Source organism: Leiobunum rupestre, chromosome 10 (assembly GCF_980474605.1).
Source record: "Leiobunum rupestre chromosome 10, qqLeiRupe1.1.hap1, whole genome shotgun sequence".
Classification (NCBI taxonomy): domain Eukaryota; kingdom Metazoa; phylum Arthropoda; class Arachnida; order Opiliones; family Sclerosomatidae; genus Leiobunum; species Leiobunum rupestre.
The window spans coordinates 33,551,762-33,562,734 of record NC_143393.1 but is presented as its reverse complement, the minus strand read 5'-3'; the positions used below and the strand labels follow the sequence as shown (position 1 = coordinate 33,562,734).

General features: G+C 34.6%; 3 protein-coding genes across 4 annotated transcripts; 1 reads left to right on the top strand and 2 right to left on the bottom strand.

The window, feature by feature from the left end:
• Positions 1–4,450: 4,450 nt before the first annotated feature.
• tzn (hydroxyacylglutathione hydrolase tenzing norgay) lies at positions 4,451–6,108 on the bottom strand. 2 transcript variants are annotated; one of them, XM_090160168.1, is made up of 7 exons: positions 6,102–6,108; positions 5,692–5,819; positions 5,440–5,635; positions 5,140–5,372; positions 4,972–5,075; positions 4,802–4,903; positions 4,451–4,744 (listed from the first exon to the last, which is right to left on the bottom strand). In XM_090160168.1, exons 2-7 carry the CDS (start codon positions 5,747–5,749, stop codon positions 4,550–4,552), a joined length of 888 nt encoding a protein of 295 aa, XP_090016294.1. In that variant the 5' UTR covers positions 5,750–5,819; positions 6,102–6,108; the 3' UTR covers positions 4,451–4,549. The 2 variants fall into 2 exon arrangements, with proteins under 2 accessions (XP_090016294.1, XP_090016295.1); XM_090160169.1 differs by lacking the exon at positions 6,102–6,108 and having other exon boundaries at positions 5,692–5,939.
• Positions 6,109–6,521: 413 nt separating this feature from the next.
• LOC149925455 (uncharacterized) lies at positions 6,522–8,561 on the top strand. The gene is made up of 2 exons (XM_090160167.1): positions 6,522–7,715; positions 7,775–8,561. Exons 1-2 carry the CDS (start codon positions 6,884–6,886, stop codon positions 8,389–8,391), a joined length of 1,449 nt encoding a protein of 482 aa, XP_090016293.1. The 5' UTR covers positions 6,522–6,883; the 3' UTR covers positions 8,392–8,561.
• Positions 8,562–9,482: 921 nt separating this feature from the next.
• On the bottom strand, positions 9,483–10,617 carry hoip (NHP2-like protein 1 hoip). Its single transcript, XM_090160415.1, has 5 exons — positions 10,425–10,617; positions 10,114–10,231; positions 9,875–9,978; positions 9,771–9,804; positions 9,483–9,694 (listed from the first exon to the last, which is right to left on the bottom strand). Exons 1-5 carry the CDS (start codon positions 10,425–10,427, stop codon positions 9,570–9,572), a joined length of 384 nt encoding a protein of 127 aa, XP_090016541.1. The 5' UTR covers positions 10,428–10,617; the 3' UTR covers positions 9,483–9,569.
• Between the last annotated feature and the right edge of the window lie 356 nt (positions 10,618–10,973).

The window sequence follows — 10,973 nt, the reverse complement described above, 5'->3', positions numbered from 1 at the left end:
TCAGAGCGTAGTTTTAGTACACTTAATAGACTCGAATCATTTTTAAGAACAACAATGTCTGAAAATCGATTAACAAATATAGCCTTGCTCTCTATAAATAGAGATTTATCTAATAGGTTAAGAGACAATCCTTTGTTGGTTGTTGACGAGTTTAGTAAAAAAAAGAGAAGAGTGCAATTTATACTTTGAGTTAAATTTTCAAATTTTTATATGTAGAAGCTATAAGAGACATATTGGAGGGCAAGCCACAGCTGCCACCAAGTTATAAGGGGTTACTAAAATGGTAAGGGCCACAAAATTCTTAGGGGCCACAAAATATTTAGCCCACCCGTGAAAAAACCTTAGCACCGCTACTGATTGTCTACCGCATTGAAGGCAAGGCATTAAATTAGGTTGGGAAGCAATATAACACTACCACTATGATAGAACAATTACTATCGTAAGAGTAACATTTTTACAAGTTGGGCAAGACCACATTTTATTTTATAAAATCAATTATTTTATCGAAAAATTAATTTTTCTAGGTACCTGCAGGTTTCGGAAATGAAGTGACACGTGAATGAATTTTTTTAAGTTAGATGGCGCCTGTATCATAGGTACGAAATTCAAATATAACAATAGCGCGTACGCGGGTCGATTGGGTCCCGCAAATTGGCCAGAAATCCCACTTAAAATTAAAATTTGTTAAAGCAACTGAAAACGTAGTTCACTTATAATCAGTACTAACTAAAAATATAATTTACAACAAAGTCGGTCTTAATTTAAAAAGTTATGTGCATTTGAAGTCGAAAATCGCTAGAAATTAAATCGCCAACTATTACTAAAATAGGAAAATGCCCCACTTCCGCTGCCCTGATCTCACAAATGTTAGCAATGCTGGCGAGGACATGATATTTGAATTGACGTATCATGTGTCTTTGTACCTCTAACGTACCGCGTGAAATCCTGCGAACATAGGTGGCGGCGGACTTGGTGATTGAGTCATTGTGCAAGGTGGTTGATATAGTGCTCATTTGGTGAAATTTACACTTTGGTTGATATAGTGCTCGTTTGGTGAAATTTACACTTAGGTTGATATAGTGCTCGTTTGGTGAGATTTACACTTAGGTTGATATAGTGCTCGTTTTGTGAAATTTACACGTAGGTTGATATAGTGCTCGTTTGGTGAAATTTACACTTAGGTTGATATAGTGCTCGTTTTGTGAAATTTACACTTAGGTTGATATAGTGCTCGTTTGGTGAAATTTACACTTAGGTTGATATAGTGCTCGCTTGGTGAGATTTACATTTAGGTTGATATAGTGCTCGTTTGGTGAGATTTACACTTAGTTTGATATAGTGCTCGTTTGGTGAGATTTACACTTAGGTTGATATAGTGCTCGTTTGGTGAAATTTACACTTAGGTTGATATAGTGCTCGTTTGGTGAAATTTACACTTAGGTTGATATAGTGCTCGTTTGGTGAAATTTACACTTGGGTTTATATTGTGCTCGTTTGGTGAAATTTACACTTAGGTTGATATAGTGCTCGCTTGGTGAAATTTACACTTAGGTTGATATAGTGCTCGTTTGGTGAAATTTACACTTAGGTTGATATAGTGCTCGTTTGGTGAAATTTACACTTAGGTTGATATAGTGCTCGTTTGGTGAAATTTACACTTAGGTTGATATAGTGCTCGTTTGGTGAAATTTACACTTAGGTTGATATAGTGCTCGTTTGGTGAAATTTACACTTGGGTTTATATTGTGCTCGTTTGGTGAAATTTACACTTAGGTTGATATAGTGCTCGTTTGGTGAAATTTACACTTAGGTTGATATAGTGCTCGTTTGGTGAAATTTAAACTTAGGTTGATATTGTGCTCGTTTGGTGAAATTTACTCAAAGTGAAATTAGTGAACTCGAGCACGGTTTATAGATTCTATAAACCGTGACTCGAGCCAGAAAAAAAAATCGCGACGAGTCCGTTATTTTGCCGATGAGTCCGTAATTCCCGTCGTGCGCATAGAAATAGAAATTAGACTAGAAGCACTGCCCTTTGCGCCAATCCCAAGGGAAACAGGCGAGCTAGAAGGCTGACATTAGGGTGGAATCGCGATGTACGCGCCATCTGACAAACACATTAAACATTGTCGCCATGGCTACGACGCGAATTTCGAAGAGGGAAAAAAAGGCGATCCACTGCGCATCACGTTGTGCGCAGCGGCGGTCTTTTCGTGTTTAAATTTTTGCGTCTAAAAACATATCCGCTAACAAAAATGGTTAAAAACTGCGCTTTTTCACATTGTAAAGAGAGATCTGGGAAAGAAATAAAATTCTCATTTCATAAGGTATGTAATATTAAAGTAAATATTTTATCATAATATCGGAATAAGAGATTTTTTTAACACTAAGATTTCCTCTGAGAAATACTGAATTACTAGGAAAATGGGTTTTAGCGGTAAATCGCGAAAATTGGACTCCATCTTCAATTACTTCACATGACTTTGTGTGTAGTAAACATTTTATGTCGGATGAAATTTACTTTCAAAATGGAAGGCACCATTTGAAAGGAAATGCTGTACCTACACAAGTAAAAATTACGCTATACATTCTGAAATAAAAAACTAACTGAAATATGAATAATTTCTTTATTAAAACAAGAATTTGAAAGAGCTCCCAAAAATATCTATTCCAGAACAAAGCATATTTACATCTTCTAGAGTATGCCAATTTATTGATTTGAGTAATTGTTATTTAGTTTCCATATTTATCAGAGGTTATTTCAGAAAAATTACGGAAAAAGTGAACTACCGGAAACCATTCAATTTGACTTGACTAATACTGATGATAGTTTAAAAGACACTGAAACCAAGATTTTGGAATCTCATGTAGGCATATTTTAAACCACACTGAAATAATTAAATTTTAGTTAAACTGTGATGATTTGTGGTATTTCAGACTTACAATGATTGCGCAAAGTTAACGTGTGACTTTAAGGGAGACACGGTAGATATAGTAGATTTTTGAGATTTTTATGATTTTCCCAAAGCTGTTAAAATAACTTAATATAATGTCAGATAAATAAAAAAAGTTTTAATACGTTGCCTACGATCTGTTTTATGTTATTCCACGTGACCATATTTACTTATTTAGTTTAAATTGTTTCTATGAGATGGCGCGACTATCGCGATTCCACTCTGATGGCAGCCTTCTAGCTGGTACGTCCCCGCCCAATCCAATCGTGCTTCTAGTCTAATTTCTATTTCTATGGTCGTGCGATAAATTTAAATTCCCGGAATGGCGCTACAGTAGCCATTTAAGTGCACTATGCCCTGGCCAACTTCGATCACGCGTACCGCGCTTTAGCGGCCCCGTAAATCGCCTCACATCTAATGTTAATTTGCGTGTATGAATAATCCCGATAGGGGCGCTACATACGACCAAAAACCTACTATCGCCAAAGGCGGGGAATACAAGCGAAATCGCTGAAAAATGTTTTTTCTTCGGCTTTCCTCTTTCCTTTTTAGAAAAAACAAGGTATAGTAAGTTAAACTATCTTTTCGCAATATATTTATGTATAATTCATAGTTTATACAAAATATTACCTTATAAATATTAAATGAAGAAAAAGAGACGTTTTTTCCGCGAAGGCGCCATATTAGAATACATAGTTTTGAAGGCTGTAGAGGTGTTTAGAGCGTTTTGATGCGTAAATAATGTCTCTCTTAAACTTTATAAATCTTTATTAATAGTATATATATAGCAAATTCACGAGTTTATAACCGTTCTTAGGTAGTATTTTCTGTAAATCTAATTAGTTTTAAGAGTAAGAATCTTAAAACTAATATAATTGAAGATAAGAGATGCTTAGGTACATCTTTGGAACTAAATAGGTAAAATTCATCACAATGCCTTCGTGTTGCGTACAATATTATACATCAAACCATGTAAATAGAAAAGACTCGACTTCAAATTCTAGGCTCTAATTAGACTTGACACCATATTTAAGGACTCGAGCGAGTCCAACTATCAAAGACTCAAGACTCATTCAAGTCCAATTTTCCAGGACTCGGGATAAGACTCGAAACCCAAAAAACAGGACTTGCACAGGCCTAATTTTACTTTTATCAGAAGTTAATAAATTTAAATGGACTTGTATTTCATTAAAAAAGGTTATTGCAATGTTGAAAAAATTAGCCAAACTTTCAAGGAAATAAATTATAATCATAGAATTTCTCTCTAGAGTAATATTACCTTAAAAGTGTCAAGAATAAATTTAATTCCCTGACCTTTCCCTAACTTTTTATAATTTCTTAAAATTCCCTGTTTTCCCTGACGTGTGGCAACCCTGTTAGGGCCACTAAAGGCGTTAATCTGGCCCTATCAGTAAAACAAACTGTATATTTAACTTTGACAGGGATTTTATGGAAACAAATATTCTTGACACAAGTGACAAGTCTGTACCAATCAGTTAAGTTAGGTTCAAGTAAAGAGCTATTTTATTCCAGACAATGGTATTTACACGTATTGTTAATTTGGACAAGGAAGAAAGCTGGTTAGTTTAGGATATCTAAGCTGGTGGCTTGAATCTGTCTTTTTCATTTCTTAAATACTTCATAGTGGAAATAGCTGCCTCTTCACTACCTGACACACTGATATCGCAATGCTTCTGAACGGACTCTTCTAAAACTCTCATAAACGGATTAAAATGTTTTTCATCTTCAATCGTTGATGGAATTGTCGGTTCTAATTTACTTCTTTTACTCTAAATGAAAAATTTTATTAGAACATCATTTTCGAAGTAATTGGTCTGAAAACTTACTTTGGCCCACGCCAATTTTTCCAAAATGATTTTGTTATTAGGTTCAACATGTTGAGCAAATTTTAAATTGTTTACTGTATACTCATGACCACAATAGACTTCCTAAAATAAACTTAACCTTTAAAAAAATATAAAATATTCTTTTGTAATTTTTTTCTTCTGATCTTTACTGTGGTCGCAGGTAATTCTCCAAGGACTTTGATAAGCGCAGTGTACATCTGCTCAGCAGTGCCTTCAAAAAATTTTCCACATCCCGCTATGAATAATGTATCGCCTAAATAATTAACAAAATCATTATTTTAATAAAAATTTTAATTGAGTGATATAAGATCATGTACCAGTAAAAACAACTGGTGAAGCTGAATTATCTTTGGTTGTTACATAATAACAAATATGCCCAGTTGTATGACATGGGGTTGATAAGCATTTCACATTTAGGTTGTTTCCAATAGTAAAACAATCTCCATGATTCACTTTGTTGTTAAGAGCACCAATACGGTCATCACCACCACAAACTTGCAGTGATTTTTGAGCTTTTTGTACCAATTTTTCATTTCCACCGGCATGGTCCCTACATAAGAATCAAGTATTTAGTTAGAGTATCTACAACCATACTTAAAATTTTTAGAATATCGTACCAATGATGGTGAGTTGTTAAAACGGTTGTTAAAGTTACTCCATATTTTTTAACTGCATCTAGGACTTTATCTGGTTCCACCGGGTCTACAATCGCTGCCTGATTAGTTGCTTCATCAATTAACAAGTACATGTAGTTATCATCCAAAGCTGGGAGCAAATGAACTTGCATTTTGGAATGTGTCGAATACAATTTGCCTAAATTTAAAATTTGTAAATTATTAAATTACTTCATTATTTTACTGAAAACTTACTGTAGTTCCTGAATGCCTTTAAAATTGAGTATTTGTTTAAAATATTAAAAAGAAACATAAGATAAACGATGGAATAACAATACGCAGGAGTCTCCAAGCGGGGTGCTCCAAGTTTAAGCCATTGAGTTTTTTTTTTTTTTTTTTTTGAGATACACACACATCGGTGTCGACCCGAGGCCTTAGACACCAGCACACACACACAATAACTGATTAATCAGGGCGAGATATGTGTAACGGCCACGCCAACGGGGGGATACGTGGGGACAGGGGTGGGGACACCCTTGGCGGAAGTATTCCGACCACCCGTTAGGGTATTGGTGGTCATCCTCACACGGCCATCCACAAACTCTGCCTCCCGGACGCCTGGGATTACAGGAGTGAGCCACTACTCCCGGCTAAGCCATTAAGTTGGGAATATAGTACTTCTAGGCCGTCAATTTTTCATCTGCAGTGCTGTGGCTGAGGTCCTTGAAATCACGTACGAACCGAAACAGTCGGTGGCGTTACCTATCTTTCAAAGAAAATACAATTGTTTTATACTCGTTTCACGCTAGTGGTAGATAGAACCACAGAGTGGCACTGACTTAACATATTATCACCGCTAACTTGCGGTAGATGACGCCGCCGACTAATGATAACTGTTTTGCCTCGAACATGATTTTAAGAAAGTGCCCCCAGCCATCAAATACAAATTTTGGCTCTATTCCCAACTCAATTGTGTAAGCGGATAAAGATAACATCGTTGTCTGCTCGGCTTTCAGCATTATTTTAAAATAAAACGATTGGCTGAAAATACGGTACTTGAACAATATCATTGGTCAGTCACCGCTGTCGTCCAGATATATGATTGGCTAACCTATATCCATGGCCGTCGATTTATTTTGGAGAAACACAAAATGTGGCGTTAAGTCTTTTTTTACCGTTTTAATTAATACTATATATAGTTTAGAAAATATATAATGTTGTTGAAAAAAATCATATAATAGCATAGCAAAGCTTAAATTAAATTAACCGTGAAATATGATCACCAAAGAACTACTAAGCTTATCAAATTTGACGGAAAAGTCAAGGCCTATTCTTTTCGAAACTTTCCTCAGTAGACTGATGATTCACAAGAACTCATCCCTCAATTTCTAATCATCGAAAATCATATACATTGTTAAGAGTAACTATCTTGATTCTCAAGGAAATTATGCCCCATCACCATTGTTGCATATTAGGTTGCCGTAGCGATAGTCGCTATAGCAAACGTGATGACATACCGTCCACATCCACAGAAGCTCTTAGATTTTTTTGCGTGCCTAGTTTAACTTCTAAATCAGCCTTACATTATGAATGGCTCAGAATGATCGGAAGACCAGACTTGAATGTTTCAAAAAATACTCGCGTTTGCTCTTTGCATTTTGTCAATGGAAAGCCTTCTAAAGAAAATCCTATACCTACCCTAAATCTTCAATTTATAAACATGCCAACAAGACGTCGAGTACGAAGTCCAAAAGTCATTCAAACACCTCGTAAAAAAACAAATGGAATTGGAAAAATAGCTTTGTATAAAAATATCAATTTCAAAAATGGATTGATGGAAGTATTTAAATCAAAAATATCTGAAGAAAAAAAACCACTGTGGAAAGGAAAAACTTACAAAGACTTGTACGAAGAGCAAGTTTTGAACTGCCTTAAGAATGAGCAAAGCAAAGAAACTGGTGCCTTACAATTGAAGATCACTTCTAGTCCGTCATGTGCTTCTCTTAACCAAAGCTTGTTAACTCCGAAAATGGAAACCTCAACTAGTCCTCACACTCCTATCAATCAAAGTCTTACTATTACACCTAAAATGAAGACCACTACTAATCCACAACAAACTCCCATTAATCACAGCCTCATATTTACTCCAAAATTAGAAGTCAACACTAATCCGTCTCAAACGTCTGTCAACCAAAGTCTCATGCTAATCCCAAAAATGGAGGAACTTGAGGATATGCCAAATCATTGTTTTCCTCACTTCATTGCAGAGAGTCCATATGGTATTATTGCACTAAATTAAATATGTCTTTGTTTTGAGATTATTAAATTTTCATATTAGATGGTAAATCAAGATGCAACTATGAAATGGCTTCCGACGAGAATTCCTGTAGTAACTCTCTAATGGTGGCTCCAGAAACTATTATTCACGAATACAAGCAAACTCAGACAGAAGAAAGTTTTGAGGAAAAGGTTTCTACAGAAACTCAAACGGAACTGTTAACTCCCTTGACTAGAGTGCCTTTGATATTATGGGAAGGAGCCAATGAAAAGAACTACCAATTTCAATGTCAGCAACTCCGAGCTAGAGTTTCTCACTTGAAGCAACAAATTCGAAAACGCACAAACAACGTCTTTGTCAACTTTGGAATAGATATAGTCAAGAAAGACTCTAATATGATGCATTACTATACGGGTTTTTCCTGCTACGCTGACTTTAGACTTTTTTTGGAACAACTTGAACCTAAGTTTTTCCCTGAGAATTTTTCATTAGATTGCCTCTATACACTAGAAAATGAATTACTTCTAGTATTAGCTTTCAAACGCTTAGGCCTTAAAAGCCAAGATCTCTCTTATCGAAGTGGAGTTAGTGTTTATAGAATTGAGCAAATTATTAGCGATTGGAGTTCTATACTCGATCAGCACAGTAGCAAACCATGGCTTACTATTACTAATTAACTTAAAAGCTATTAAACTTAATAGGGCCATACTGGCGTTTAAATTTTAAATGTTTTCCACGCAAGCCTCTGGAAATCTGGCAAGGTATAGAAGGGAAGTAGCTGCTTGAATTTCACCAAGATATTTAAACGGCAGTGTGGTGCTTTAAATTATGAACAACTATACGCTTACATTAACAAAAAATTCGCTTATATGTTAAACTCTCAAATTTTTATACCAAAAAAGTTGCACGGAGAAATAAGTTTATACTGTTTCTGAAAAGCTAGTCATGTGTTAGTAAAGCAAATAGTTCTAAAATTTTAATTGTTTAAATTAGCCTCAACCTCATGTTTGAAGAAAAGGCAATAATTGAAAAATTGGCCATTTTATACTTAAAAATTTAGATAGCAGTTGAAAGTTATAGTTTTATAATGTTATTACTATATAATCGGTAGTATTAAAGAAGTATTTTAGCTAGATATAAAACCATGATGTCTAACACCGCTATTATTTTGATTGTTTTAAAGTAACTAGTCATTTTCTTTATTTAACTGAATATTATATTTCTTAAGTGTGTCTAATTTTTTGAAACGATAAACCAAACAGATTAATTTGATTTCAGTACTTGTAAAACTAACTTAAAATACTCAAATGTTGAATATATTTTAAATGGTTTCTGTTAATGCTTTATTTTTAAATAATTTTAAAGATATAGAAGTATTAGTTTTTTTTCTTCAAATAATTGGTTTTCATTTTTAGTTTTTTAAGCCATTTTGTAGGAAAACTGTTTGAAGGTACTTAAAAACTTAATTTTATATTGTTTAATTTTTGTTTTTAAAATGGTTGTAAAATTACGCAAAAAAATTGGCCTAGAAGTATTTTTACTTAAACATTAAGTGCAATTACATATAATCTAGTCTTTTATGAAAGGAAAATGAACCTTTGATATAGAAAGAATGTTTACATCTGTTTGATGTTTGGCGATGTACCTTAGTTTTTAATAGTTTGTACTTTTTATCGGTTGTAATAAAAGTTTGTTTGAGAAAAAAGGTATCTTTATGTGAAACTGAAAAGGTTTAGGTAGTTGGTTTCAGGTAAAAAATACACTAAAATACTAAGAATCATGAAATTTAATGATAATGGCAAAATAGAGAAAATAAGCTTAGTGATATGAACAAATTTTTACATACACTCTTTATTTAGACAAGCAGTTTTTCAATTTCTTGCTGCAGTCCTTGAATTTGTGGTCGCAACTGCGATCCTTCATTAATCGTGATAGAACATGCTATTACTGGTCGAGAAACTCCACATGCACGGCCAAGAGCTAAATGATATGAAAATAGCTTCAATAAATTTGACTTTGATATGGAAGGTTAGATTGGGTTTGAAAATATGCATACCATGTTTGGATTTCACAAATACATATGGAACATTCTAAAGCATTTGAAAAAAGTTCATATTTAGAAAGATATTTCTATATCCAAATTTAGAGCTAAGAAATTACCTTATCTTCACATAGTAAAGGCAGGTGCAACAGAATTTCAAGTGGTTCAGCATCAGCAGCCATAATGATGATCTCAGCTAACCCACGATTTAAAGTTTTGGTTGCTAAACAAAGAAGATTATTGAAACATTTTTTTCTTGTTATACTTGGTGCCAATAGAGTGAAATAAAATATTTAATCCACCAATAAATAAAATTAAATATTTGTTCAATATGGTTCATAACCAACACTTGAAATACCTTCATTGGCCCCTTTTTTCATCTGTTTGTAATGTGCTGCTTGTTGAACCAAATTTAAAATTTTGGTAGTTAAAGCTGGATCCGCCAATGGGTAAGCTTTGGGATTTACTTCTTCGGTCTAAAACAGGCATAAGATATGTTACAAACATTAAGAATGTTACTCTTAAGCACAACCATACACAAATAATAGATGGCTCCTTGCATTAAGATGGCACAAACAGTGATAACACAGAAAACATAGTACTAAGCCTTTGCTCTAAAGAGTCTAATTACAAAAATTTAAGTTCGACACAATAAAAAGGATGACTTACCATATTTGAAATATTCTTTATGCCCCTCTCAGCAAGATTAGCTTCACTGAGGATATTGTTTTTTCAGAAATGTAAAATACTTTTAAAAACTAACGTTAAGAAATTCGCTATACACGTGCTTTCCTCGGCGACTTAAAAGAAATATTTCCAAATGTAGTGTTGCCAAATTATCAAAACCAAATCTCCCATTCTCGCGACCATAGTACTGCTAGAATTACATAGGCGCGTTCGGGAGTCGTGGTTTCGCGAAACAAATTCTGAAATTTTGATTCGACAGACTCAGCCAGTCAGCCGTCAACTCTATCATTATACCGTGGCGCCATCTATCACTTTCAAGGTGGAATATTGGGAAAAGTCATTTTCATAGGATATAGTTACCACCGCTAACAGCGGATGGCGCCACCGACAAATGATAGAGTTCCCAATTTTTACCTCTCCTGTCTGTCCTGCGAACGCAGTTTCTCGAAATCTCTGCGTGTGCGCGTGCGCGTGCGTGTGCGCGTGCGCGTGTGTGTGTGTGTGTGTGTGTGTGTGTGTGTGTGTGTGTGT